At 53.1% G+C, this 27,677-nt stretch overlaps 10 protein-coding genes across 10 annotated transcripts; 5 read left to right on the top strand and 5 right to left on the bottom strand.

Annotated features, from left to right (window-relative positions):
- Positions 1-212: 212 nt before the first annotated feature.
- UHO2_00523 (uncharacterized protein) lies at positions 213-1,476 on the bottom strand (the record flags this gene model as incomplete). Its single annotated transcript, XM_041557143.1, has 2 exons — positions 213-1,297; positions 1,416-1,476. The coding sequence occupies 2 exons, from the start codon at positions 1,474-1,476 to the stop codon at positions 213-215; spliced, it is 1,146 nt and encodes a 381-aa protein (XP_041413077.1).
- Positions 1,477-2,161: 685 nt separating this feature from the next.
- Positions 2,162-4,444, top strand: UHO2_00522 (DNA-lyase APN2 family protein; the record flags this gene model as incomplete). The annotated part of the gene is made up of 1 exon (XM_041557142.1): positions 2,162-4,444. The coding sequence occupies one exon, from the start codon at positions 2,162-2,164 to the stop codon at positions 4,442-4,444; it is 2,283 nt and encodes a 760-aa protein (XP_041413076.1).
- Positions 4,445-4,549: 105 nt separating this feature from the next.
- UHO2_00521 (uncharacterized protein) lies at positions 4,550-5,797 on the bottom strand (the record flags this gene model as incomplete). Its single annotated transcript, XM_041557141.1, has 1 exon — positions 4,550-5,797. The coding sequence occupies one exon, from the start codon at positions 5,795-5,797 to the stop codon at positions 4,550-4,552; it is 1,248 nt and encodes a 415-aa protein (XP_041413075.1).
- A 1,498-nt stretch (positions 5,798-7,295) lies between these two features.
- On the top strand, positions 7,296-8,507 carry UHO2_00520 (uncharacterized protein; the record flags this gene model as incomplete). Its single annotated transcript, XM_041557140.1, has 1 exon — positions 7,296-8,507. One exon carries the CDS (start codon positions 7,296-7,298, stop codon positions 8,505-8,507), a length of 1,212 nt encoding a protein of 403 aa, XP_041413074.1.
- Positions 8,508-9,158: 651 nt separating this feature from the next.
- Positions 9,159-9,767, top strand: UHO2_00519 (putative FCF1 - putative PINc domain nuclease; the record flags this gene model as incomplete). Its single annotated transcript, XM_041557139.1, has 1 exon — positions 9,159-9,767. One exon carries the CDS (start codon positions 9,159-9,161, stop codon positions 9,765-9,767), a length of 609 nt encoding a protein of 202 aa, XP_041413073.1.
- A 377-nt stretch (positions 9,768-10,144) lies between these two features.
- UHO2_00518 (putative TOM40 - mitochondrial import receptor (MOM38)) lies at positions 10,145-11,320 on the bottom strand (the record flags this gene model as incomplete). The annotated part of the gene is made up of 1 exon (XM_041557138.1): positions 10,145-11,320. The coding sequence occupies one exon, from the start codon at positions 11,318-11,320 to the stop codon at positions 10,145-10,147; it is 1,176 nt and encodes a 391-aa protein (XP_041413072.1).
- Positions 11,321-12,085: 765 nt separating this feature from the next.
- On the bottom strand, positions 12,086-15,555 carry UHO2_00517 (uncharacterized protein; the record flags this gene model as incomplete). The annotated part of the gene is made up of 3 exons (XM_041557137.1): positions 12,086-14,871; positions 14,955-15,055; positions 15,173-15,555. The coding sequence occupies 3 exons, from the start codon at positions 15,553-15,555 to the stop codon at positions 12,086-12,088; spliced, it is 3,270 nt and encodes a 1,089-aa protein (XP_041413071.1).
- Positions 15,556-16,238: 683 nt separating this feature from the next.
- Positions 16,239-22,115, top strand: UHO2_00516 (uncharacterized protein; the record flags this gene model as incomplete). Its single annotated transcript, XM_041557136.1, has 1 exon — positions 16,239-22,115. One exon carries the CDS (start codon positions 16,239-16,241, stop codon positions 22,113-22,115), a length of 5,877 nt encoding a protein of 1,958 aa, XP_041413070.1.
- Positions 22,116-22,198: 83 nt separating this feature from the next.
- On the bottom strand, positions 22,199-26,014 carry UHO2_00515 (uncharacterized protein; the record flags this gene model as incomplete). Its single annotated transcript, XM_041557135.1, has 1 exon — positions 22,199-26,014. One exon carries the CDS (start codon positions 26,012-26,014, stop codon positions 22,199-22,201), a length of 3,816 nt encoding a protein of 1,271 aa, XP_041413069.1.
- Positions 26,015-26,659: 645 nt separating this feature from the next.
- On the top strand, positions 26,660-27,490 carry UHO2_00514 (uncharacterized protein; the record flags this gene model as incomplete). Its single annotated transcript, XM_041557134.1, has 1 exon — positions 26,660-27,490. The coding sequence occupies one exon, from the start codon at positions 26,660-26,662 to the stop codon at positions 27,488-27,490; it is 831 nt and encodes a 276-aa protein (XP_041413068.1).
- Between the last annotated feature and the right edge of the window lie 187 nt (positions 27,491-27,677).

The raw sequence follows: 27,677 nt of genomic DNA, 5'->3' as shown, positions 1-27,677 counted from the left end.
GTCTTGCTGAATGAGGTCGGGAACAGAACTCCGCATGTGAGCTCATTATTCGGCGAAACGAGCACGCTTTCGCAGTGATCGATGATTGCAGACGATTCAAATTGCAGAGATACAAGTACAAGGGTGAGAATGTAGAGACGCATGGACAGACAAAAGAGGTCGAGCCGAAACACGAGAAGCCTAACAACAAAAACACAAGACGGTGCGAGCTCTCATGCTCCAGTAGCAACACCCTTCTTCGAGCCGCTGTCACCTCCCGGCGGATAGTTGCCCGGCTTGTGATGACTCCAAGTAGCATACCCATTAATTCCATACACACCACCTCCCGGCGCCAAACCCTCCCTCAACAGCTCTCGCAGATTCCTCATTCTCTTCGCTCGACTCGTATATGATCCAGCGAACGACCTCGTAGCCAAAGGCAAAGGAGTGGTCCGATCCCTCGCAGCAGCATTCGCAATAGATCCCAAAACACTGATCAACTCCTGATCCATCTGATCCTCGTCCGCACCCGCATCGAACATGTCCATATCATCATCTTCAATGAATACTCCACCTCCGGCACCTCCTGCACCTCCTGCACCTCCTGCACCTCCTCCGCTTCCTCCCCCCGAGCCCACACCACCACTTCCCCCTCCTACCCCAGATTTGGACTTGCCATCTTTGACACTCTTCTTCTTTTTCTCCTTGGGCGGAGCAGCAGCAGCAGCCGCTTTAGCAGCAGCAATCGCTTTCTCCTTCTCTTCCAACTTAGCCACAAAACTTGGATTTGTCGCTTTCTGCCACTCGAACAACAACGTGTCGTACGGCGCAGATCTTCCTTTAACCGCTCTCTTCGCTCCCATCGAATGAGATTTGCAAGTCAAGGATCTCGAACAAGGCAAACCCTTATCGTTGATCACACCACATTGCCTATCCACATCGATTGGGCCTTTATTCTTCCTTCCGCCCTTCTTCTTTTCTTCTGCCAGTCGGGCTTCTTTCTTCTGCTTCTTTGTCATGGGCGTACCGGAGGCTTCGTCGCCGAGGAGACTTTCATCGTCGTCTTCCATCATTCGACGTTTCTTTAGGTCGCCTTCGAGGACAGAGGGTGAGACTCGACCGGATGCGATATCACGTGCAAGTTTGCAGTTCTGCTGGTGATAGGAGAGAGCATCTTTGAGGATCGGTTTGGAGCAGTCGGAACATTCGATGATTTCTACTTCGTCATCGAGTGCAGAAGGGCCGAAATCGGTGACGATGGTGTCGTCGTAGTGCCATGCGGGAGAGTCGACTAGGGTTGCTGATGGCGAGCCAGCGTCTGGGTAGTCATTCACAGCACAGCGGAGATTTTGGGATGATGTCGCAAGCATACGTCAATGAGAGTGTCAGCGGGATATCCAGGAACTGGAACCGGTCCTCGAACAACAGATTCTTACCACTTCGAGTAGCTTCTTCAATATCGGCCCATGTTGGGGCGCCTTGAGCTGGAACGCTCATTTTTTTCGGACTGTGTGATTAAGTACCCGTTCCGTCGAGAAAGATGGTGCTGAAGAGAGTGCTGAAGAGGGTGCTGACAGACGCCAGAAGACCAGACGTTGAAGCGTGGTCGAAAGGCGATAAGCTCACGTAGAGCTCATCAGATGGGATGAGAGGTGTCAGGCTGGTATGGATACCATCCAGAGTCGATACAGCTGATCAGGAGTTGCTCCAAGCTGGCCGAGTTGACGTGGATGCTAGACCTGGTTGGGAGTTGCCTTGAATGGAGAGCATGAAGAAGCATGTCAAGCGAATGGAGCTGAGTCGTGGTGGGGTAAAAAGCCCGATCTGAATTGTACCCGATCATTCGCGTTCATGCCTCCACCTCGCGTTCCCCGCTTAGTTTTCAGAAGACCAACACCGACTCAGCTTGCATACGAGCTCGCCACTTACCTTTGTATTTGACCACACAAACGGCATACACTTACTCCGCCCGCCGGTGGAACTGCTCCGGAACTCATCGAAATCGTTCTCAGCAGCTGCGAAGCTGCGTTCTTCTTTGCATTGCTGCTGCAACACGGACATTTCCGCATTCACACAGAACACGACTTGCACAACACTAGCACGGAGCATTGGAAAGAGAAGATGTATTCAACTACAGGAAGGTGAAGCAAGACCTTCCTTCCCTCCTAGCATCGGCCCCAGTATGCGTATCACGGTATGGAACATCAACGGTCTGCGGACGCTCAAAGGCTACCAACCATGGTACAGGCTCCCCGACTGGGAAGCATGTCTCGAGCACCTCGGTGCCGACATCGCCTGCTTCCAGGAGATCAAAATGACCCGAAAGCAACTCACAGAACCCATATGTATCCTTCCCTCCTATAATGCCTTCTTCAACTTCCACCCAAGCAAAGGATACTCCGGCACAGTCACCTATGTCCGCAAAAACGTCTCGATCCCCCTCAAAGCCGAACAAGGCATCACAGGCCGCTTACCTGTCACCAGCGTCTCTTCCAACCCCTCAATACCGGATAATCCCATCGGTTGTGTTCCAACAGATACCCACGACGATGTCGATCCACAGACTTGGAACGCACTTGACGAAGAAGGTCGTTGTGTTGTGCTCGATCTTGGCCTCTTCGTTCTTTTCAACGTCTACTGTCCCAACGAAACAGGTCCTGAACGACTCAAATACAAAATGACCTATTACCAATGCTTAGCCGAACGAGCCCATCGTCTCATCCAATCAGGCCGCCAAGTTATGATTGTCGGAGATATGAATATCATTCGCGACCCAATCGACCACTGCGATCCGGAACAAAGCATGAAAGAACATGGTTGGGAACATTTCCATCAACATCCTGCTCGGTCTTGGTTTCAGTCCTTCCTGGCACCTCAAGGCAAATTTCATGATGTAGGGAGGATGTATCACCCGGACAGGAGGAAAATGTTCACTTGTTGGAACACGTTGATTGATGCTAGACCCGCTAATTATGGTGTGAGGTTGGATTATACCTTGGTGACGGAGGGGTTGTTGCCTTGGATTAAGGGGGCGGATATTCAGGCGGACGTGTATGGGAGCGATCATTGTCCGGTCTATGTGGATCTGTTTGATGAGAGAGAGGTGGATGGGAAGACGGTAAAGTTGAAGGATCTGATGCATGGTGGAGTGGGGAGGTTGCCGCCTGCGCTAGCGGCTTGTCATTATGATGAGTTTTCGGGGAAGCAGAGGAAGTTGGCGTCTTTCTTTGGGGCGAGTAAGAAGAGTGCGCCTGTCAGGAAGGAGAATTATGGGGCTGATACCGCGCCTGCAACACAGTCAATCAGTTCTGGAGGTGCGAGTTCAACCGACGCTTCTCAAATCGACATCAAGGACAGCATGGGAGATGCTGCAGCACCTTCAATACCAAGGATCGGGGCGGGATCAGACAGGAAGGAAAGCTCGCTGGCAGACGCACTCTTCTCTTTACCCTCACAGCAAGAAGGCATCAGCGTTGAGGTAGCTCCGGGCGCATCTGACCCGAGTGCAGGAAGCAGTTCCACTGCTGCAGTGACACAATCACCGTCCAAGATCGAAAGCTCCAAGATCGAAGTAGCTCCGTCCGCATGGGCATCCTCCGCAGCGACTGCTCCACAACCTTGCTCACTTCTGAAAGCACCTGCAAGCCAGTCATCGCCAAACGCCAAGCGCAACGGCACCTCACCAAAGAGATCACCTGCAGTCACAAAAGGCAAGGAGACGAGCAAAGGGAAGAGCGCTGCAAGTCTCAAAGGTCAGACAAGCTTGAAAGGTTTCTTTGCCAAGCCCACCAGCTCGTCGACCGCAACGCCAACAGCCTCCTCCACGAAGACCAGTATCGATCTCGCCGAGGCTAACGAGCCTCCGTCTCAGCCGAAATCCATAGAGATTACCATTGTCACAGATTCCCATCAACTGGAGGCCCACCCCTCTTATAGCCAGCAGGGGGAAGAAGAAGTCTCGAACCAAGACTTGATCGAATCAGCCACCGAGTCGCAAGCACCGGAAGAATCAGCAGCAAAGCGAGTCGGCGCCTTCTTGACCTGGGGAGCCATCTTCTCCCCCACCCCCGCCCCTCTGTGTCGTAACCACTCGGAAGCTTGTCGAGCATGGACGGTGAACAAACCAGGTCCTAATCACGGTCGCAAGTTCTGGCTGTGTTCGCGTCCGGTTGGACCTGGATACGAGAAGAGTGGGAGGGCAAAGGGCGATGTTAATCCCGAGTATAGATGCAACTTTTTCCTGTGGGACAGTGATTTGAGGGGGAAGAAGAAGGGACATGCTAGGAATGGGAGCGGTGGGAGTGGAGGCGAGGAGAAGGAAGGAAAGTCCTTTGCGGAAGTGGGAAGGGAGAGAGAACAGATCAAGAAGAGAGGGAGCGTTGAGGGAGGCGGAGGAAAGGAGCAAGAGAGAGAAGAATTAGGAGGGGTTTGGGGCCCGCATAAGCGTGTTAAGACTGATAGCTAGCTTTGCCATTGCATTGATAGTAGAGATGTATGATTGGAAGCTCGTTTTGATAATGTACAGCATCTCACAACTTTTGGGCACAAGTGTAAGAGTGTGCGAGGAGGGCTAGCGGAGTATATCCTCCATGCTCCACTTGGGTCTTGCAAGACGGCTGTAATCTGTAGTTCGCTGGTCATAGATGAGATGTCCAACCCAAGCGATCATTGCAGCGTTGTCTGTGCAAAGCGAAAGCGGTGGGAATTGAAGCTCGACATCCTGTCTAGCCAAGCTGTCGAGATGCTCTCTCAAACGAGAACGGAGGAAGTGGTTGCTTGCTACGCCTCCGCTACAGACCAAAGTCTTGATATCGTCGACCCTAAGGCCTTTAAGCCAGTCGATGCGAGAGCGTGGACGAAAGTGCGAGTCTTTGATCTGATAAGAGGGTCGGAAAACCATGCTGAGTTTGTCTTCTAGCTGAGCACTTGCCGCGCGCTGAAAAGCAGCAGCGATCTCGGACTTGTCTGTATCTGCCATGTCGGCACCTCCGCTAGACTCGATATGACGCTGGACCGCGGCCTTCAATCCCGAGTATGAGAAGTGCGCTTGGCCTGTGCAAGGGACTGGAAAGACCACATCTACTGCTTTCTTATCGCTCTTCTCTGCTAGCTCTTCCAAGGCGGCCCCAGAAGCGCTTGTCCAAGGAATGCCCAAATCTCTCGCCACTTTGTCAAACGCATTACCGATCGAATCATCCTTTGTCGTTATCAGTATGCTGAACTCACTCACTCCCCTCGCCAACACCAGCATCGTATGCCCTCCTGATACCAGCAGAACTAGGAATGGAAACTTCGGGGGCTCTTTCTCCGTCAATAGTGGCGTGAGAGCATGCGCTTGCATGTGATGTACGTAGATCAACGGCTTGTTCAGCACAGCAGAGAGGGTCTTGGCTGCGGATAAGCCGACGCCTAGACTGCTGGTCATGCCAGGGCCTTGAGTAACCGCAATCGCATCGATATCGGCATGGGCTACATTGGCCTGTGAGAGCGCGGAGGAGATGGTGGAGGGGAGGTTGGAGTGGTGACCAGAAGCGGCCGAGAGGGGATGGATGCCGCCAGTGGAGGAATGGTCTTGCTTGGTGACGACTGATGATAGGACGGATCGGTCGGAGGAGACAACAGATGCGCAGGAATCGTCGCAGGACGTTTCGATGCCGAGAATGAGACGTGGTTGCGAGGAGGACAGGATCGTTGAAGACGATCGGAAGGTCCGATGGCATGAGGTCGGCGATGGTCGGAAGCTGGCCGAAGTGGAGCTATACGTGGGAATGCGGTGGGCAGTATCTCGGAAGGCGCTTCCGATGCTTCGGGTCCACATGCTGGTGGTCATCAACCTGTCCCCAATCTTTCACCTCCCAGGCTTCTGAGGATAGTTATGCGATTGTGGTGACAGACGAAGGCTGAGCTCGAGTGGACACTTGACGTCGAGAAGCAACACTCAGAAAGAAAAAGAAAAAAAAAAAGTTGAAACTGTTGAAGTTTGGGTCCCGATACTGGCGATCGGGGAGAGTCTAAGTACGATGTCACTGCTGCTAAAAGACAGAAACAAATATACTCGATTGACTGAGTGAACATGGCGAGAGCCTAGCGCTCCCAGCTTGATATATATACATGAGAGCGGCACATGCCGAATGTGTGGAGTTGCTATAGTTAATGACCCAGCCTGACAACGAGCGGGACTTGGTTGTACCCGATCACTAGTGAGATCGGTTATCCTCGATCTCTGATCAAATCGGTCAACTGATCGGATCGGCCCTGCCTGATCTTCGATCAGGTCGGCTTCGCGTCGTCCTTTAGCGTCACACTGGATCGTCATTTTCAGCAGAAACACGCCAGAAGCCCCGCGGAGTTGCTAGCCTGCGCTGCACAGTCCGCGCGCGGCTCGAACGTCGAGCCCTGGCTGCCTGCATTTGATCAGTCACAAGGTCGTGTCCCGCGAACCTGCGCCACAGCAAGTTAACCGGAAACCATCACCGAGCATCAAGCCACACACCAGCTTCTACACGCCGGATCCCTTTTTGACTCCAAGAGGAAAGGAAGGGAGGCCTGGGCAATTTCGCATGCTCTTGTGCCTGAGCCGCTTTGACCGGTCAGCAACATGGCTGTTTCCAAAAATCACGCCTTTTTTAGCGTGCTCGCTTTCGGCAACTTTTCTCCGCAAGTCACGCGCTGCAGCAGAGAGCAGCAACAGCAACTCTTCTCCCGGAAGTGTAATTATCAAAAGTGGGGTCTCATCTGTCAAAAATCACCTTCTACGCTCGTCGTTGTCAGTCTTTGACGGGCGTCAGAGCTGCTACTGCAATGCATGCTGTGCCTGAGCGACCGGGTCGGGATGGGATGTCTTACGCGCTTGTTGCGATCACAAGTCATAAGAGAAGAGGATCGGCTTAGCCAACTAAGCTGATTCTGGCTAAGTTAGCATGTCTTTCGAGAAATGTCCGTGTCTGTGTGTCTGCTCACGAGCCCATGTCCCGTTGCAGAAGCAGCACAAGGCCACTCTACCGCATTCAACACACATACACAGTCTCGTCCTGTCTTGCCAAGCTTTTGTCGATCTTCCCTAGGCTGCTACGCTTGCTGGTTCTGCTGTCCATGTTCATGCTCTCTACCGTCTTCTTTCCCTCTCGACCACCTAATACTGCTGTTCACATCATAGCCGCAAAGTCCCTTTCCGCCCCTCCATGTGAGCCGCGACTGCGATCGAGCTGCACCTCTCTGCATCACTCTACACTCCACCTCGTTCCAGAGATATACTATCACCGAAATAGGCAGCCGCGACAACAAAGCACGGCAGGGTTTAGCTTAGAACAACAATCATGGGCCGCTCGTCAGCGAGCTCGTCCAGCTCAGGACTCTTGGGGTGGATATCACCTCGAACAGCGACACTAGCTATCGCCGTGCTAGGTATCATCATTCATCTCAACACTTACTCATGGCTTGGCACCCTCAGCTCGACGCTACCCGATGTGCCCGAACGAGGCCTGACAGCACCACCGTTGCCGCCAGCTTCAGTAGCTTTCGTGCCATCAGCCGACCGATTCTCCAACTCTGCGGCCAAAGTTGACCAGCTCATCGACCTCGATGTCTATGCAAAACAGGCTGCCGCGGACGGTACCGCCAACAGCCGCGTCTATCTACCGGAATGGGTCGCTGAAGCCAAAGCCTATCTCAGAGCTCAAGGTCTCTCTTTCGTTCCGACACCAGGCAACGAAGGCTCTGGAAATCCCAAGACGAACGCAAACGGCAAAGCCAGCGAGGCTTCAGCGCCAAGCCGGTACAACGATGCAAGCGACCCTTCAGGTATCGGCTATCAAGTCATCGACGATGGTGCAGAGGATGTCGAACGCATGCAATGGGATGCACTCCGTCTCGTCATTGGCACACTGCGATGGTATATCTTGTTGAGTGTCATTTGCTGCTGCGCCGGCGTCGTGGGTGTTCTGCGCTCAAATCTGCTCCTCTCGAGACTATTTGTCATTCACTTATTCCTCGATTTCCTCCTCTCCACACTCTCACTCTTCGCTCTTGCTATCGTCTGCACCTACCCGACAGTCCGAGCACATCTCTGCGACGAGTTTGGCTCAGGAGAAGTCCAGTCCTGGTTCACTTCCTCCAAAGCTGGCAGGATAGCAGGCTCCTCCACAAACAGCGCACAAGCTCTTGTCAATGGCGCCGCCTCATCGCATTCCGCTAGAATTGCTGGATCCGGCACTGGCTCGGACGTCACAGTCGATGCGTCGGGCTGGGAAACCTTTCTAGATGGCGTATTCGCATCGGAGAACTGCGAAGAAAGTTTCAGGACAACAGTCGTGCCACTCTTAATGGTCTTCGGGTTGTTCTTCACAGCGGTGAGGTTACAGTGCTTCTTCTTGGTACAGCGATTCTACGCTAGCTTGCTGAGAAGTAAGGTTTATCAATACGGCTATGGCGCAGGCGGGCTTGAATCAGGTATCTCAACACCGATGTCTCAGCTCTCGGTGGAGACTGGGAGGGAGAGGAGATGGAAGGAGTCCAAACTGATCGATTGAAGCTGGTGCTCATCTGTCTTGCTGCAACGATCCGACCCGACGCTGGTCGTCGAGCGCTCTGTCGGCAACGCAGAAAGGTCCAAATGCAAGCTTCCTCGACGCAAGAACGCTTTACACACACATATGCTCACACTCACTCATTCTCTTGTCAAGGGCTCTTTGTGGTTCTCACTGTCTTTTCTATTGTACACTATATCTGCTTCGTTACTGCAATCGCAAACTGCAGTCAAGGATCCTCGCAACAATACAGTGCGTTCGAAGTTCTGTTGAGGTCACTTTGAATATAGGCAAGAACTGCGTGGAAAGCATTGGGAAAAAAGTTTCTCTGTTAGACCGCGGTAAGCTTCGAATAAAATTTGAACCCAAAGCTAAATTTTTGGCTACAAAGTGGAGCAAGAAAGCCGAAAAGTTGCGTGCAGCTTCGAAATCCTTTGAACCCTGACAGTTTCTTTTGCTCTCTCACCAATTCTCTCCCACACCATCTTAGCTCTTTCTCGCCACCATCCATCAACCATCTCGTCCGCAATCCCTTCAACGGACGCCTACACCTTTTTAGCTTTATACCGCATCGCAACACAGCCCACTTGTCATTAAATCGCTCCGGCCGTTACCGAAACCTCTCTCTAGCGTCACACTCCTGTCGTTGTCAAGATGGGAAAAAAGAAACAAGTCCGCAAGTTCGGCGAAGTGAAACGAATGCTCAATCCAAAAGATGACCGCTTGAAAGCAAATCAAAAAGTTACCGATGCTGCCAAAAAGGCCTCCTCTTCCGGACAACAAATCACTCCGGACGGAACCATCGTTCGCCATATCTCCACTCCTGCCTCATCCATGTTTTTCGAACATAACACCCAACTTGGCCCACCATACCGCATTTTGGTCGATACAAACTTTATCAACTTTGCACTACAGAACAAAATCGAGTTGGTTCAAGGAATGATGGATTGTCTCTACGCCAAATCCATTCCATGCATTACTACTTGCGTTATAAGCGAGTTGGAAAAGTTAGGACCGAAGTATAGAATAGCATTGAGGGTAGCAAGAGATCCAAGATTCGAGAGATTGGAATGCAGTCATAAGGGAACTTATGCAGATGATTGTATCATTGAAAGAATTACTAGTCATAAATGCTATATTGTAGCAACCTGCGACAGGGAACTTAGGAGAAGGGTAAGAAAGGTACCAGGTATACCATTGATGTATATCGCAAGTAGACAGTTTAGGATCGAAAGGCTACCTGATCAGGGTATGGCTTCATAAAACATCAGCAGCGTTGGATTTCTTCGCCTGCGCATCACGTTCTTCTCCCTTGTGTCACTTGTACTTGTATCTCTTCTTATCATGTTCGCTCAATGCATGCTTTATCTCATCTATCGACAGCTTCAGAAAATGTGGAATCGAGCATTCGATGCATCACGCTTTGGACCGCTTCACGCAAGATAGAGTCAAGCCAGAAATATGAAGAGTAGCAAAATGAAGTTTTTCTTAGAAAGTGCGAAGATCTGTGTGTGTCCAGAGGAGCTAATACATGTAATGTTGATGAGCAGTACAATAGACAAAGGAGCGGGAGAGGCCCATGAGCTGTCCTCCGTGTTGATTTTTTGGAGAGGTGGTAAAACTTGCATCCTACTACAGGCCTACATGGGCACCGAAGGAGGACTAGGAGGAGGAGCATTAGGATCCATCTCGTTACCCGATTCGATACTAACACCAAACCCGAACTTAGCAGCACCTTGCAAATGATCGATCTCTCCCGCAAAAGTCAATCCGAACGCAGGAGACAATCTGGTCTCGTACACCGAGCTCAATTTACCCGCTGAATCAATCTGTGCTCTCAGTGTAGCCATTCTGAAGTTGTACCTTGCACCCAACGTCGCAGCTGCCTCCCTCTTCTGCGCCATTGTAATCATCTGCAAATCAGCTGCGACATCCACTTGCTCCGACAATCTATGGTAGTAGGTGCACTGAGCAACGCCTTGAGGTTGAACTTGAGCTGTAGCGATCCAGTCCTTCTTATCACCCGTAAGTTTGGCAATGTAACCCGTACTAGCTTCCTCCATATCAGCCGAAGGGCGCTGATAAACGGTTTCAACACCAAATGCAAAGTTGCGTGTCAAGCTCTGAAGGTAGTTGACAATGTAGATACCTGTCAAATCGGTAGGTGATGGGTTCAGGGCCTTCAAGTTAGCCGAATGATCGGTACCCTGATAATCATGCTCGACCTGAACAAAGGACTGTCCCGGTGTCGCTGTAAGTTGAGCCTGAACTTTGGTAGTGTGACCAGCAACCCAACCACGGTTAGCACGCATGGTCGCGTTAAGTCCATCATCCAACCCAGCTTGGAAGAAGTTCTTGTTGTCACCGTAAACAGCGCCAAAGTTGTAGGACGACGGAGAGGCTTGCGATCCCATCGAGAAAGCATGGGTGACTTGGAAAATGGGGTTGATGCTGATGGCTTTGGTTAGGTCAGCACGTGCACCGTCGAACAAAAAGTTGGTAGTGTGAACGCCCTTGACTTCGCGCTGAAGGTGCTCGACAGTGCCAGGGTTGGAAAGTTCAAGACGTGTACGGATGTCCTGAATTGAGGCGAGAGCATTGTTGATGGGTGCAACGATGGGTGCGAAGAAGCCGTAGATGGAGTTGGAAGGTCCAGCGGAGATGGATGGAGTGAGACCGGAAGGATAGGCAGCACGCTTCTCGTCGAGGAAGGGAGAAGGAGCACCAGGTCCGACATGCTCAGCTCCAGAGGGAGAAGGAGGCTGAGTGCCTGGTGGGTAGGCAGTTGCCTGTGGAGGATAAACCTGAGCAGACATTTTGTGTTGTAGTGAGTGTCGATCTGTTCAGTGCTGTCGTAGGGCTGGACGAGAGGATTGGCCTGGTACCGGTTCGAGGGTGTCAATTAGCGGCGAGATGTCGACGCTTCTGGAGATACCGAGCGAGCGCTGGAGTCAGGGCGGGTAGAGAAGGTGATGAGGAGGATAATGTCGTAGCCAGCGGTGGTGAAGAATGCAAAGGTGAGTTGAGCACAAGAAGTGGAGACGAATGAATCGAATCTCAACTCCCGACTTCCTCGAAGTCTGTCTGAGTTGGCGGCTTGCTTGGTTGATTTGGCTGACTAGCGAAGAGCTCAGACAATTTTTTGAAATCGCTCAGAACCAGAGAGCCAACAACATCTTCCGATCCTTTTTTTTTTTTTTTTTTTTTTTTTTTTTTTTTTTTTTTTTCTTTTCCTTCTTCCTCTCTGTGAGCCATTGCATAATTTTCCTCAAAAGAGACGCACCACGACATCACTCTCCTCCAATGGGACTGAGCCATTTTCTGATTTCCTGAACGATTTTTTGATTGAGCCTTTCGTAGCTGTGTCTTTGCGACGCTTCAGGTCGTTTTCAATATTTACATGGTGCTGGTAGGTTGCTGAACCTGCGTGATCTCGTACGTAACGCTCTCTACATCACCATCCGTAACCCACCTCAATAGTCTTCGCTTCGGACAGATCTGATCAAATCAACACTTTCAGCAGGAAGGATGATGAGTGAGCGAAAAGTCGAATGCATGGTCGAAAGAGCCAAGACTGCCGACTACCAGCCTCGACTGCGGCCACGTCCTCCTCGACCCTTCCCACCTCCTCGTCCGTGACCATATCCACGGCCACCGCCGCCTTTTGTACCACCAGCGCTAGCCTGAGCCAAGAAATCGGGATTGTATTGTCCCGGATATTCTTCCTCTGGCAACTCCTGCGGTTGCGGTGGAGATCGTTCAGGTCCGGCCGACGGCGGCGGATACATTCCTGCGTCGCTTGCAGGGTTCCAGCCAGCTTCGTAGCCCCATGCGCTGCCTGCAGGAGCACCACCGTACTCGTATGGTTGAGGTGTGTAGCTTGGATGAGGCTGCTGCCAATGCTGCGGTGCAGGAGCTTCCTCGCCGCCGGGTATGGGCGGAGGGTGTGGTGACCAGGAGCCAGAAATCGGTGAGCCGCTTCCAAGGGCTGAAGGAGGTACTGGCGGTGCAAGCCCACTGAAGGACGGTGGGGGAAGAGGGGGAGGGCCTGGTGGCGGAGGTCCCGGAAACGGACTTCGCGCCCCGGATAGAGCCGCTGCTGTGGTAGTAGGAGTAGGTGTGCTAAGAGTCGTTACTGGTGCAGCAGATTTGCCGAGCGTGCGAAGGAGATTCTGCAAAGCATCAGTTCCAAAGCCAGACGGCACAGCAGCGGGAGCACCAGGCAGACCGGAACTCGCTCCATCCAATCGCATACTGACAGCAGTTGGATCGTACACGTCATCTGATGCTCCACCCGTTGCTACGGTTGGAGTTCCCGAGTCTTGTCTCTGCCTCGTGCCTTCATTCGTGCTACTTCGCTGCCGAGCAGCCTTTGAGAGCTCTGCCTGTAGCGCATCCCTGATCACCACCGCGACCAGCACCAGCAAATCGCGATCTCGCTTCGTATGCCAGTCCGCACCCAAGCAATCCGAATCCGCCATGTCTAGCCACAGCGGCACCTCTTCATCCTTGAACAAAGGCACTACGTAAAAGTCCTTGATCAGACTTCCTTTGACGCTCGAGGAAACATGCAATGCGCCCCATCGGTCTGCACTCTTGAAATGCTTCATCATACCTTCGAAGCTGGCCACGTCTGAGTCTGTTGCTTGCCGTACACCGTCCTTGCTGATGCCTGCTTCCATGGTGAAAGCCAGGATCTCGGTCCTTGGTGCATTGACCACTTGTAACAGATAGTCGATCGCTGCTTTCGAAGGAAGTCGACCGGCGATCAAGAGCGGACGCTCGGGTAAGAACTTGGGCCAAACTCGGGGCGCCGTCGCGATACTGCGACCTGCCACTTGCTTGACGTGACCTTGGAAAGCGAAGATGTCTGGCAGGTCGATGAGTCCTTTCCACAGGACATTACGGTATCGGTGCACAGCACTGCTGGGAGGATCGCTATCTGGTGTAGTTGACCTCTCTGCTGGTGCACTCGGTGCAGACGCAACAGCTTGTCCAGCCCCTTTGGAGTCTTCACCACTCGGTCCATCGAGGAAGGAGTCGATAAAGTCATCGACACCGCTATCAGCTGCTGCGCCATCGCCTGCTGCTGTGGTATCATCGTGGTATGTCTCGTCTTGTGGCGACCCCACATCGAAGCCATATGATTCTTGAGGTCCGATGTCTTCTTCTTGCGGCTTCGTCTCGCTGCTCTGGTTCCAGACATCACCAAAATTGAGACCGGAGGGCGATCCTTGTGTCTGAGCAGGAGCTGGAACTGAACGACGTGCTGGCGAACCTGTCTCCGGATCTGACACATCCTCCTCTCGTTCCTTTGTTGAGGTGGATGCCACGGGCTCGCTCTCGGAAATCCTCGCCACTGGAGGTTTCTCCGATGCAAGGTCTCTGGTGCTACTTGACTTTTGAAACTTGCCGAGCTGCTCCCTAGCAAAAGCATCGCTCTCAATCTCAATCTCTCCCTTGTGAGTGATCTTGCGCATGGGTCCAGCTTCCTCAGCTCGGAGCGTACTCCTGTGTAGCGCTTCTAGACGCGCCTTCTCAGTTGCCTGACGGATGGCGTCGTTGGCTAGCTCTTCGTTGGACATCTTTGCCAGCTCAGAAGCCTTGAGATCGCCCGTTGCGATCCTGGAATGCAGCGTGGTATTCTTTGCATCCTTGAGACTAAACAGGAAAGTGCGGAAGCGATCTTTGTACTTGGTGCCAACAATGCGGATCGAGCCGTGGAGGTCAGCGTTGGTCTCAAACAGCTCTTCCTCGAGAAGCGCGGCGTAGGCCTCGGCGCATTGTTGACCTGTCTCTTCTTCCACTGCCTCCTCATCCTCATCCTTATCCTTTCCTTCCTTGGGCTTTCCAGTATCTTCGCTCATCTGTATGGTAGTTTTGTTGTTGCTGCTGCTAAAGATCTTCTCTAGAGCAGTTGCTAGCACTTTTCGAGCTCTGGATCTGGCTTCCTCGGTGCTTGCGTCGGAGGGTCCGGCTGCCTTGCGAGGTGAACCCTTCTTGGGGCCTGAGCTAGGCTTGCTTGACGCGCTTGGTCGTCTCATACTTTCTGAGACCTTGCGACGCGCTTTCTTGTCGGTTTCGGTCGAGCTTGCTGATTTGACCTTGGCTTGCGAACTTGAAGAGGTGCCAGGTTCTGACTGCTTGGGCCGTTGTAGTCGCGCAGATGGAGCCGCGGTCGAATCGTCTTCCATGGCTACATCCTCAGCGTCAGAGCCACCGTCTCGTTCACCAACGTACTCGTCGCCGTCGCTGGCATCGTCATCCTCGTCTCGCTCCGGCTCTTCCTGGTCATCCGATGCATCTCGAGTTGCCTGTCGTTTCTTCGAGGATTGGTAATGCTTCAATGCTTTTGCTGGGTTTGATGCTACGTCGTTGCGTGTCCAGTGAGATCGTGTTTCAGTTAGCTTTGCGTTCGCTTGGGACGGCGTCACGGACCGTGCTACTCACCTGTCTTCTTCTTGGGATCCTTCTGCAAGCAAGCTTCGCAGATGTACTCTTCGAGCTTCTTGGCTGCTTTCTGCGTGATTTTGATGCACTTGGTATGGTACCTGTTTGTTCGTATTCGATGATGTTTGTTCACAGATATTGATTGAGGGTCATGTCAGCTCATCATCTCAGAACTCGGGTTTGCATCCCGTCCGTCATAGCAAGGGAGTGTTACCAACCATTCATTGCAACGCTCGCATGAGATCATAAAAGTTCCATCATCTTTGCCGCGACAGATACAGTATTCTTTATCATCTTCCTCTTCATCATCTGCACCATCGAAGACCTCATCAACTTCCTCGTTGATGCGATCTGTATCTGTGGCAACCTCTTGTTCCGCATTCAGATCATCCACCTTTCGCCTTTTCCCTGCACGCGAAGCAGCACCAGCCGAAACCGACGCCTCATTGGTGATCTCGATAGGGTCGAGGCTTGCAGCCTTCGAAGTGGGTTTGCGAGTGCGAGAGCCTCTTCGCGGAGCAGTGTCAGCTTGTGCGGAGGATGAGGCCTCCGCCTGGGAGCCTTGAGTCAAAGTCGTTGTTTCGGAGTCAGGCGCCGACATGATGATTACCTAGCTGCCTCTCACAGCTCAGCAATGTCCAGGTGCGGCCCAAGATATAGCTACAGCCGCTATGTGTATCTTCCACTTCTTCTCTGGTATACTCGTGGTCGAAGAGCCGTGCTGTGATGGTGGAACCAAAGGCAGAGTAACCGCCTATGAAATGAGCGCAGTTGAGACTTGACCGGTCTCGCGTGGATGTGCTTCGCTTCCGAACTGCGCGACACTTTCTGTACTTTCCCATCGGGATGTCATCGGGCTACAATAGCCCAGCCAATGTTAGATCGCGCGAGCTCAGCCTGCACCCTTTTTGTGTGCTTTCTTGGCTTGGAAGCCTCCACCTTGGAAGAGAACTCTGAATCACACACACAGAGACCGTTATGAAAATCACAACGTCACAGTGCACAGACCTAAAGCGAAGAGAAGAGAAGAGAAGAGTGTCGCTCGAGCAATCGAGAAGAACTTGATCACCAACTTGCTAAGTAGCTTCTTACAGTACAATCATCCACCCTTATACAAGTACTCGAACGGCGTCACTCCCCTCGACCTGCAATACCGGCTCGAAGCCAGCTTCATTGCCTCGATCTGCATATCACCCGTTCGCTTTCAGTGGCAACAATCCTCGTTGATGATCGCTTAAGGACGTTTGCGTTGGTGTCTGACATTTCAGATACTCCCCGTCAATCATGGCAAAAGGCGCTTCGAAAGGCAAGTCCTCGGCGTCTTCGGCTACACGCAAGAAGCAGGCTCAAAAATCTGCCAAGAAGACAGCATACGAGCGAGACGAAAATGGCAACCTGTTGCATCCCGAACTCGCTGAGGCTCTCGAGAAGCAAAAGCAACATGGCATGCAACGAGGTCAGAAGAAGGACAAGTCCAAGAAGGACGGCAAAGGTGGAAAGAGGGGCAAAGCAGAAAAGAAGAAGCAATACATCCCACCACCCAAGCCACCACAGCCGTTGTCTGACCCGCTCGACTCGATGGGTCTTGCCTCGCTGCTTCCCGCTGACCTCGTCGTGCTACTTCGCAAGGCATCCAAGAAGGATGTCATCACAAGATCCCGTGCTCTCGAAGGTCTCCTGGCTTGGGTAGAGGACGCTTTTGGCAAGTCTCCCTCCTCCAACTCTTCCGAGTCCAGTCCCGAAACGTCCAACTTGAGCTCCGAGGAAAAGCACGATGCTCTTGTGATGATGCTTCCCAGCTGGGTTCATCTCTTCCCTCGACTCGCTTTGTCGCCGACACGTCGCCTGCGACTCCTCACCATGCAGATCCAGGCCTTGCTACTCGAAAAGCCACAGGCGTCCTCGGACGAAGCTTCATCCACTAAAGCAGAGCTGTTGGAGTCTCCTCAGTACATCGAACCCATCCTCGGCCCATGGGCCATCTTGTGCCACGACACGGATCGTACGATCGAACGACTTGGCAGAACAGCTTGGAACCACACATGCACATGGAAGAACCTTGATGAGCGCCAGACAGACACCTCCGATGCAGTGATGCTGAAACTCAACGATCATTGCGACGCTCTGGTCGCACACCTGCGCACGATTCTCCTGTCTCCCTCACCATCGTTTGCTCTGTCAATGACCGCCGCCCATGCTGTTGCGGCCGATCCGTCCTTATCTAGAACCTCTTCCGGCTATGCCACTCCGTCGCTTCAAACGGGCAACGTGGAACGAGACGCAAAGAACCGTGATGGCAGTAACGTTGAAGAGGACACGGCAGCCCTCGACAAGCGTCTCGTTGCTGGCGCTCTCGCCGTCTTGACTTCCATCATTCGTCAGCAGCCAGGATCAGAAGTTGTTAAAAGCCTGGAAGAGATGCTCTCTTCAAGACTTGTCTGGGCGTCTTTGTCGCCACTCAACTTGGCTGGCTCTTCTAGTTCCAGGTCAGAACCAAGTTCGTTTGGCTACGACTCTTCTGCAGTGCGCTTGCGAGCTTGGACCTTGCTGCGTTCCCTCTACGACACGCTGCCAGACGTGCTGGACCAACACATCCAGACCATCGGTACCGTGGCCATGTCTTCTATATGGGCAGAGCGCGACAACGCTGTCCAGAGGTCCACGCTCGATGCTATCCTGCCAGTGCTCAAAAAGCATCCCAACTTGTGGCTCATCGGCGCACACCAAGGCAAGAAGAACACTCAGGAGGCCAGCAAGTATGATGCTGACAGTGACGACGATGAGGACGAGGACGATGATGACAGCGACGAGGAAGATGATGACGATGCAGCCTCGGACACCGGCTCAGACGATGGCGTGAAAGAGGCGAACAGTGGCTCTTCGTCCTCGCTCCGGAAACCTCGCGCCTATGCCTCTCTCCTGCAATGGCTCCAGTCGGCATGCGGTGGCGCTCCACACTTGGGCTACTCGGCTGTCCTGGTCTTCATCTCGACCATTCCAAGCTCGATCCTGCCACATGACGACCTGGACGCTGCCTCGGACCTCCTCACCAACTTCTTCTCCGCTTTGTACAGCCGACCGCTCGATTTTGATCCCACCGGCTGCCGAGCCTTCTTCGCGTCTTTCACGGAATGCGTCACCTTCTTGGCGATGCGGATGCTGCGAGCCGATGCTAAGGCAGGCAAGGATAACGACGCGTCTGCAAAGGAGCTAGTACGCGTGCATTTCGGTGCAACATGGTCAGAGCTTTTGCTTCCGAAAGCAAGCCTTCTCTCTGCTGTCGGCTTCGAATCTGATGTTGAAAGCACGGACGTCGATGAGAACGCCAGATCTCAGCGAATCAAGAGCATTGGTTCGACACGCATCGTTTCCGATCTGGCAGTACAGGTTCGACGTCTTGCGACATCAGCACCTGACCTGGAGGTGCTCAGTGCCTTCCTTGATGAAGCGCAATCCGATCTTGTCGAAGTAAGTGAGGCCCTTTGCAGCGCCCCCGCAGACTTGACAATTTCGGCTCGCACTCAGCTCTTGGCAGCACTTGAGCGCGCAACGTCGTTCTATGCTGCACTGGCACCGGCTCAAGGCCACCAGGGAATCGCTGAGCTTCGGACAGCTTCCGCGTCCAGCCTGGCACAGCTCGTCAAACTGGCCGCTTCTGACCTGGTCGACATTGCCGCCAATGTCGATCTGAGTGCTGATAGCAAACGAACACGAGCAACACTGCTAGCCGAGTATCTGTGTCTTCTGCTGCGAGCTGTTGTGAGTTACCCGGAAGCGCTGGACGAGGCAACCACAAAACAGCTGTCGCAAGCTGCCAGTGTATCTGTACCGCAGCTGACAGCGACAAAAAGCGTGGCGCCTGCTTCGGCCGCTTCGTTCCTTGCCGCCTACTTGCCGTTGCGTCCCGACGAACAGGCTCGCGGAAAGATCTGGACAGAGACATTATCGTCTGTTGCGGCCCTGAGCGAGCTGTCAGACCAGGTGGATGCCATGACCGAATTATTGGCAGCGTCCGAGGCTGTTTTGTCAATGTCCGATACTGACAAGAGCAGAGAGTCTCACCTGCCCGTGCCAGCAGCCGAAGCTGGCATCGAGGAACTTATGATGGATCTAACCGTTGCCCTGTGCGATAGCTCCAGCCTGCCGAACGAAGTTCGAGGCAGCTTGCGACGCATCGTCAGCAGGATTCTCGCCAAGCCAAGTCCCTTTGTTGACGAGACATGTACGGCTTCGATGCTGTCCGTGGTCACATCCACCATCGAGCAGTTCAGGTCCACCCTGCTGGAACGAGTACGGGCAGATGAGGACGTGCAGGCTCGGCAAAGGAAAGCCGCTATCGTGATAGAAGATCTGCTTGACTGCCTTGATTCCTGGATTCAAGCACATTCAAGCGAGGATCTGGGTCGACTTCTGTTCACAAACCCTACTTACAAGGGTGTTTTCGCGGCTCTCTCGGATCTGTATTCCTTGCATCACATCGACGCGGAGGGTGAAGTTTACGAAGAGCTTGAAAGTGAGACTTCCGATGATTGGACGGAGAAGGCGATCGCGTACCGAGACGTGTGGCCCAAAGCGGAAGCGATCCATGGATTCATCGTGGGACACAGCTCGCCTGAGCTTCGGTCGCAGATGCAAAAAGAAGCTCTTGTCAGCTTACAGGACCATTTGCTTGACATCCAGGTGCCCGTCGCGCGTGTCGTTGCTGCGGCTAGATACAACGCTGCTCTGCTGCCAGAACCAAAGGAGCTAGCAGAGATGCTGGTCAAAGCCTGCAAGCAAGACACTCATCCAGCATTGAACGTCTTTGATCCTGTTGTTCGACAGCAGGTTGCATCCGAAGCATTTAAGTCCGCTTTCAACCCCCCGCTCGACAATCATGGCCTTGGTATCTTCGCGCGCGTCTGCCTCGCTGCGCTGGTCATGATCAGAAGAGATCGTGCCAATGCTCGCCACTTGCTGTATCTGCTTCCTTATGTAGTCATGCTTTCGATACTGATCGAAGATGATCTACTGTATCCTGGAGCATCAAAGCACACCCTCAGCACTGGGTCTTCGCCTGACACAAATCAGGAGTGGCTGCAGAGCTCAGTGACTGTCATCACCGGATTGGTTTCATCTCTCAGCGACAGTGTGTCAGAGAACTGGCACACCGACATTGTTATGTCGCTACAGCGCTCAACTATCCTTGATGCTGATAAGGACGCCCTTGGTCACGTGCTGTGTACACTCTGGCAGATGGCATCTCAGCTCGACAGTCCAAGCACTTACCTGGCCCGCATCTTCCACCGCCTGCTCAATGCAGTATTCAGCTTCGGCACCATCACGGAAGCAGGTGCAGATCGGTGGCTCAAGCTCGGGGACTCCATTCAAGACCGTATGCCGGCCATGTCAGCTACCATCTTCCACGCGGCCAAGCCAATCGCTGGCTCTTCTCCCATCTATGACCGTCTTCGCAACGGAGCCGCTGCCAAGCTCTCTGGGCTCGGGCCAGACACATCTCCAAATCGCGTCTTGAGCTCGCTTCGTACTCTTGTGGCTCTAGCCCCGCCTCTTGACTCCGACGTATCGATCATCCCACAGCAACGAGCCATCTTCTTGCTGAAAGATCTTGACAAGTGGTACTCGGCTGACACCTCCGAGGACACTAATGAGGAAGTCTCGACCCGTCTCGTAGAGCTGTACATCCACCTGCTTCCGGTAGTCCAGGATATTCAGGGAAGCCATATGGACTTTATGTTCGACAGCCTCGAGACGAACTTGGAGTTCTGCTCGCTTGAGCAGGACGAGACATTGCCTCAGCTCTATCACACCTTGCGCTTCCTGGAGGCCATGCGCGACCTTGCTTCACGCAACGCCAACTTGCGCGAGTACTGGAAGAATCGAGGTGTGTCCTGCATCGACTCGGTGCGTGAGCTCTTCTTGTCTTTGCCTGGTATGCAGTCCATCTCGGCCCCGAAGCAGGCGTGTATCGATCTCATTGTCGAGTTGATCAGAGAGACTTCAGATGCGCCATTCAAGTTGCAAGAGACAGCGGGACCATTGTGCAAGCTGCTCGTCCAGAGCACGTCCCGCGAGGTCCAGGTAATCAGCTACCGCCTGCTCAGCGGCGCAATTCGAGAGCATGTCAAGGAACTCGTCGTCGAGTCGGCAGTAGACAGGGATGCTCTTGCAACCGAAGAAGGACAGAGGAAACTCACGTTACCCGAAGCGCTCGTTGATAATGTCGCCGACAGTCTCAGCTCGCAACTCAACTTGCTTGTTGAGGAGGAAGCTGCTCGTCGCACCGCTTTCGGTTACTTCTTGTCTTGGATTGCGATCTTTGAGCACTTCGAGAACGCCTCATTGTTGGTCAAGTCTGCTTTCTTGGCTGAGATCGAGAAGCGTCATCTTCTCATTGATTCGCTTCTTCCCACCGTCTTTGCACTGGTTGGACTCGCTGATGAAAGCCGAAGACCTTTCGATCCGAGCCGTTTCATACTTGAAGAAGTCTTCTTGGACCAGATCGATGCCGAATCGTCACTCACAGTCCTGCAAGTGCTTGCAGCCCACGTCTACCTCCGAGCTCTCATCCACGTCCCCACCACGGTCCGAAGCTGGTGGGTTGACATCAAAGACCGACAACACTCCATGCTGATTGCCAGCTTCACCACTCGTCACTGCTCTCCTGTCATCGCCAACCGCGAACTGTCCCACTTGCGCGAGCCCGAGGCACTCTCCAAACTTCAGGACGAAGCGCTGAGCATCAAGATCCTGTCGACGAACGAAGTTATCGCCACCTACGTCGTTGACGAGCATCCGATGGAGATTGGAGTCAAGATCCCCGCCGACTTTCCATTGCACGGTGTGGAGATCCGCGACATTCAACGGGTCGGTATTACCGAAGCCAAGTGGCGATCGTGGTTGCTGGCAGTACAGCAGCTCATCACGGGTCAGAATGGGTTGATCTTTGATGCATTGAGTCTCTTCAAGAGGAACGCCGAGGTTCAGTTCCAGGGTCTGGATGAATGTGCGATTTGCTACTCGATCATCTCACCCATGGACAGGAGTTTGCCGACAAAGCCATGCAAGACGTGTAAGAACAAGTTCCATGCTGGGTGTCTGTTCAAGTGGATTTCGACGTCAGGGGCTAGTACTTGTCCTTTGTGCCGATCGATTCTGTAGTCGCTCATCAAATCGTTTTTGTCATCTAATCAACACCATCAATTTCAGATCAAATGTAGCATACTACATGTCATGTGCGTCTACTACGTGTGCCTCGTCTTGGCCGCTCCTTGACCAACCGGAGTTGATTCGTTCTTTCGCTTTCGCTTCCGCGTTTGCTCCGCATCACGTCCGAAAGTAGGCAACGAAGACGTCCGCCCTATCAATCGCCTTCCATCTTCCCTCCTCCTCAACTCTGCCGCGACGGTTCGAGTTGTAGGCGGAGGCAACGATCCAACTTGGGATTGTGTGAATGCTTCCTCTGACTGCGTCGAATCTTCTTCCTGCGTGGCCGATGAAGCTTGTGAAGCCTCTGGTTGAAATGCTGCTGCTGACTCGATCGTGTCGTCTGCCTCATCTACTCGACTCGCGATAATCGAGTCTTCTTCCTGAGGCTCTTCTGAGAGATTTGAGATTGGAGCAATAGTCGCGATGCGAGGCGATGATGATACCTGTAATGGTTTTGCGGGTATTGTGGATGGCGCACGCAGCGCACGGATCTGAAGGCTCGATGCGTCGGCTTCTGCATCTATGCTCTCTTCTACCACCTCGACGCTTGCCTGTCCGGGCGAAGGATGGGCTGCGGGCCGCGCGGGTTGAGGTTGTGGATTTTCCTCTTGTCCGGGTTGTGAAACACCTTCCGACAGCCCGGTCTCGGTGTCCACGAAGCTTTCGATCCTCCGCAAAGGGCCGTTGGGATCCTGTACCAGGGCGAGTAGCCTACTTTCGAAGGGTGTCAATACGTCTTCCTCCAGCTCTTCGGCTCGAAGCACAGCGCTTGCAAGCGTAACCATCTTCCGCTGTGTTCTGTCGCCTCTTTCCGTTGAGGCAGCCTCGACAATCGTAATCAGCCTCTCGAGGAGCATCTGAACTGCAGTGCGATTAGTGACTGCATTGAGGGGTCGATAGGACAGGATCACGCCAGCTACTTGCAAGGCGAGTATCATATTCTCTGCCTCAACCTTGTTCATCCTAGCCGAGACGCTGCCTGTGACTGAGACTTGCTGCAATGTGGAAGCAAGGTGCCTCGTAAGATCGGTCAAAGCGGCACCCAGGTGACTCCACTCGGTAGCGTCAGCAACACAACTCGCCTGAATCTGCCCTGCCAGTGTATGCCCTTCACTTGACGATTCGGCATTGAACCGATTCTGAAGCCCAAGTCTAGCGAAATGTCGAAGAATCAGTTGCAGCGCAGCCGTTCGATCGTGCTCTGTCGATACCGCCATCATCTCACCCTTCCCTTCCCCTGCAGGTATAGGACGTAGCATGTCTATGAATGACATAAGAATGTCCCCAAAGACACTGCCTTCGCCTGTCCGGCCTTCTCCCCCATTCGCTGCTGGCTCTGACTCTGGCGGATGTACGACAGTGGTGATGGCTTGCGAGTCCCACAAAGGTGGCAAAATACCCGTCTCCCTAAACCAGTGCTCTTCGACCTTTTGAGCGTTTTCCGACATCTTCCGCCTTACCGTCTTCCACATTTGGACATACGAGCCGTCAGTGCGGTTGAAAGGAACATTGAAGTGATGAATAAGGACGTTGAGATATCGACTTGCCAGATCTTCTGACATCTCTGTCGACCCTTGTTCTTCCTCGTCATCTTCTACCGCTTCTGACACTTGCGGTTCTTGCGGTGCTGCTGCTGCGACGCTTTCAATGCTTTGTTCTGCATTCCCGTGCGAAGATTGGCCACTCCATGAAGGCGTTGCAACTCCATGAGAGCTTTCCGCTCGAGCTGCAGCTGTTTCATTTCGCCGACGAACAGCCTGCGTCTCGGCCTGACTGCAATCCGCATCATAATCCACACTCTTCACACTTGCATCACCACTCCGTTGCGTCTCTTCCAAAACCTCTTCAGATCCTTCCAGCTCTTCTTCGATTCCAGCAGCTCTTCTCCATCGCTCTATTTCCAACATGGCGGCCAAGTTGCCAGCCATGTTCTGCATCACCAGTCCTTTGAAGCTGATGCCGCGTAGCTTTGATAGCTTTTCGAGTTGGTAGGCGTCCAGACTCTCGCCGAAACTCTGGCCTCCATTGGCATTGAGGCTTGCACTGGTGGCACAGATAGCTTCGGTGGAGTCTCCAACGCCAGCACCGTTTGCACGGCGTGCTTGTGCTTGCTCGCGCGCACGGGCAAGTTGAGTTTCGTAAAAGCTCCATGTCGTGTTACCCAGCATGAGCAGTCCTTCGTCTGCCAGCTTTCGTCTGTCTTCAGCACCAGCAAGGAGATGTCCAAATAGGTGGTGCAGGAGGTAGTAGTCGAGCCCACCCTTCGGATCCAAGATCGTGTTCGGCGAAACAGTCTTTGGTCTAAACAGCCCAACAAACATCTGCAGCTCAGGCAGCGTCGAATGTCTCTCGATCGGCACAACCAGCGCTTCTGGCCAAGCAGTCTCCCCTCTCCCTGCAGCTTCCACTCTCTGCTTTGTATCTTCAAACAGAACCCCCCATTTCTCCCCACCGATCTGACCCGGGTTCACGTACACCAACAACGGTTCCGGCTGGGACCGCACTGGACCCCATCTCATCCTCGCATCATCACTACAGCTATCAATCTGCGAATGCGCGACTATTGCCTCTTTTGCCAACTCCGGCATCCCATTGGCAGCATACCTCGAAGCAAGACCAGAAACAACGGAGCAGGTGTTACGCTTTTCACAAGCGTGAAACCTCGTTTTACTCCCGTCTTGCGTAACAATGTCAGCTAGGAAGGGAACCTCGGATCGTGCAGCACGATACATGATGTACTTGAAGCGATCAACGTGGATCTTGCATCCGAAAGCTTTTGCGACGTAGATGAGGAGATCTTCGTAACCCCACGTCCAGCAGTTGAGGAAGAAGATGGTCGTGGGAGGAAAGAGACGGAGGAGAGAGATGACGTCGAGACACGCTTGTTGTTTGGATGGTGGGAGGGAGGGGCAAAGAAGAAGCTCGGTGTCGAGGTAGATGTTGCGTAGACGGAGCTGCGACTTCCGCTCTGGCTGCTTAGGAGCACCGCTTGACGCCGATGGAGGGTGCGAATGGTGCTGGTAGGAGTCAGACTGCGATTGAGAGTCAAGCTGAGTTTGCGACTGACTGTCATCAGTGCGCAAAGAAGAGGTGGTGGTGGTGCTGCCAAAGGATTCTATGTGATCCGCCCAATAGTCGGCTCCAACATTACCATCTTCACCAGGTTTCCCACTCCAACACAGATATGGCGACAAGTACGGGTTCCGAGTCAACGCATCACACCACCATCGCTCAGCCCTCATATCACCCGTATGTAACACCGCCCCTTCACTACCCTGGATCAAAAACATACATCCTCCCATCATATGATTGCTCTCTATCAGCGTCAACATGACACTGCCCTTTGGTGTATATTGCACCTTTGTTGGCACATTATACGGTAGCGGCTGCAACAGGTCCAGACTGGTCGATTGATATCCAGACAGTTTCGCTTTCGCATTAGCATGCGTATCGGACACACGGAGGTGGGCGTAGGGTCGTACAACACCGATGTGTTTCGTGTGGGTGCCATCGCGATCCTTCTCGATTCGGGTTTTCTGGTGTTCGTATTTGAGAAGAAGCTGTTTGGTGGCATGAGTGCAGTAGATGGGAGCGGTGATGCCGGGGCGATCGAGTCCTTTGAGATGGTCGGTGTGGATATGGGTGAGGAGGTAGAGGAGAGGTTTGTCGAAATGGGTTTGGTTGGGGGCGAAGGGAAGGCTGTCTTGTTCTTGGGCGGGGCTGTTGAGGGTCCCTTTGGATACTGAACGACGATGGGCGAGGAGAGAGGCGGGGAGTGGGACTGGGGCCTGGTCGAAGTGGTCGACTCGGATGCGAGGGTATTCGAGGACGTAGCCGTGGGAGTTGGTCATCTCTTCGTCGCCGTTGGTGAGGTTTCAGGTGTGATGGTGGCGCCTGCCTCATACATTGTAATTTCGAACGACAGCGGAGTATCGGGGACCATCTATATGAACATCGTGGAAGAAGGCTGCCGGGCAACAGCGTGATGACCGGCCCTCGTCTATGTGGGTGTAATGTCGATGCAGTTGCTCATCATCAAGAAGAAGTGGCTACACAAAAGATGCTGTGTGTTTGTGTCCTTCAAAAGCAGACCCTGCATCGGCTTTGTATAGGAATTTCTAATCCGCGGACCGAAGCTCGAAAGTTGCAGTTTTCAGAAAACACAAATCCCAGCTTGACTCGCACGGCTGCACAAATGAGGATCAGTCGGACGATACAGAAGCCGATACAGAAACCATGTTAGATTGCGGGAAAGCGAGGTGGCTCGCTGGGGCGACGCGTGTGGCCCAGCTCAGATGCGCAACGCCGTGTCACGTGCATCAATCACGGTTTGAGTTTACTTTCCCACGTCACTTCATCACCACCATCATCTTGACCGCCACAACTATGCCGCCCTCGTACGGCGTACACTCTTTCACTCTATCCTAGAACGGACATTTCGGCCTGGTCACACTACATACGTCCCTCGCACATCTCTCATCACCACATCACCCACGATGATCCCAGTCTTGGTCGAGTCCTTCGACCCACTCCCCCGGCACCTTTGCCTATCACTCCCCTCCTCCACCACCGCCGGCGACATTCTCTCGGGCTTCACTTCCGCTTTCTCCCGCACCACCTCCAACACCTTCTCAATCACACACCACGGCCGCCGTCTCTCACCTTCCTCCCACATCTCCACCCTACACTCCCACAATGACGACTCACACCCCGTTGTGCTCCAAATCCGAGTGCTCCTCCCAGGGGGCAAAGGAGGTTTCGGATCCATGCTCCGTTCTCAAGGAGGCAAAATGTCCTCTGGCTCACGCAACACCAACAACGACTCCTGTCGCGACCTCAACGGTCGTCGTCTTGGAATAATCAAAGAAGCCAAAAAGCTCGCGGAATACCTCCAAGGTGAATCTGAACGCAAACGACAAATGGATGAAGCTCAGAAGAAGAAGTATGCAAAGCTGGAGAAGATGCTGGGAAGGGCACCGAAGAGTGAGAAGGATTTGGCGGAGGCTGCGGAGAGGATGGCGGATGCTGGGGAGGTGTTTGGGAGTGAGGATGGGAGTAGGAGTCCGGAATTGCAGACTGGGTCGAGTAAGAGGGCGGTGTATGGAGGAAGCGGAGGTAGTGGAGTGGCGGGGGTGAAGAGGAAGGAGATCATTGAAGATTTACAGTATGTTGAACAGAGTAGGGAGATCGTTGAGAATGTAAGATCAGCAGTGGCCAGTGCGATGATGAAGAAAAAGAAGCCGAACAAGGGTAAGGCTAAGGCGGCGACGGCTTCGTCTTCGAACACAAGCAGCAACGCTTGTGCTTCTGTGTCTGCTTCTACATGATCTCACACTCCTGCTGTTGTTGCGTTCTGAAGCTGCATCCATCGTCCAGCTTGTAAAGCTGATCATATCTAATCATACCAATCTTCAATCTTCATACCACTGGAACTTGTTCGACGTTGATGTCACCTCCCGTCCCTCTTCTGTGTATGCCTTGTGGAAGCTCAGATGCTGTCTCCCTGTTAGCTGC

Source organism: Ustilago hordei (assembly GCF_900519145.1).
Source record: "Ustilago hordei strain Uho2 genome assembly, contig: UHO2_contig_01, whole genome shotgun sequence".
In the NCBI taxonomy this organism is placed as follows: Eukaryota; Fungi; Basidiomycota; class Ustilaginomycetes; order Ustilaginales; family Ustilaginaceae; genus Ustilago; species Ustilago hordei.
This window is presented reverse-complemented; position numbering and strand designations above follow the sequence as displayed.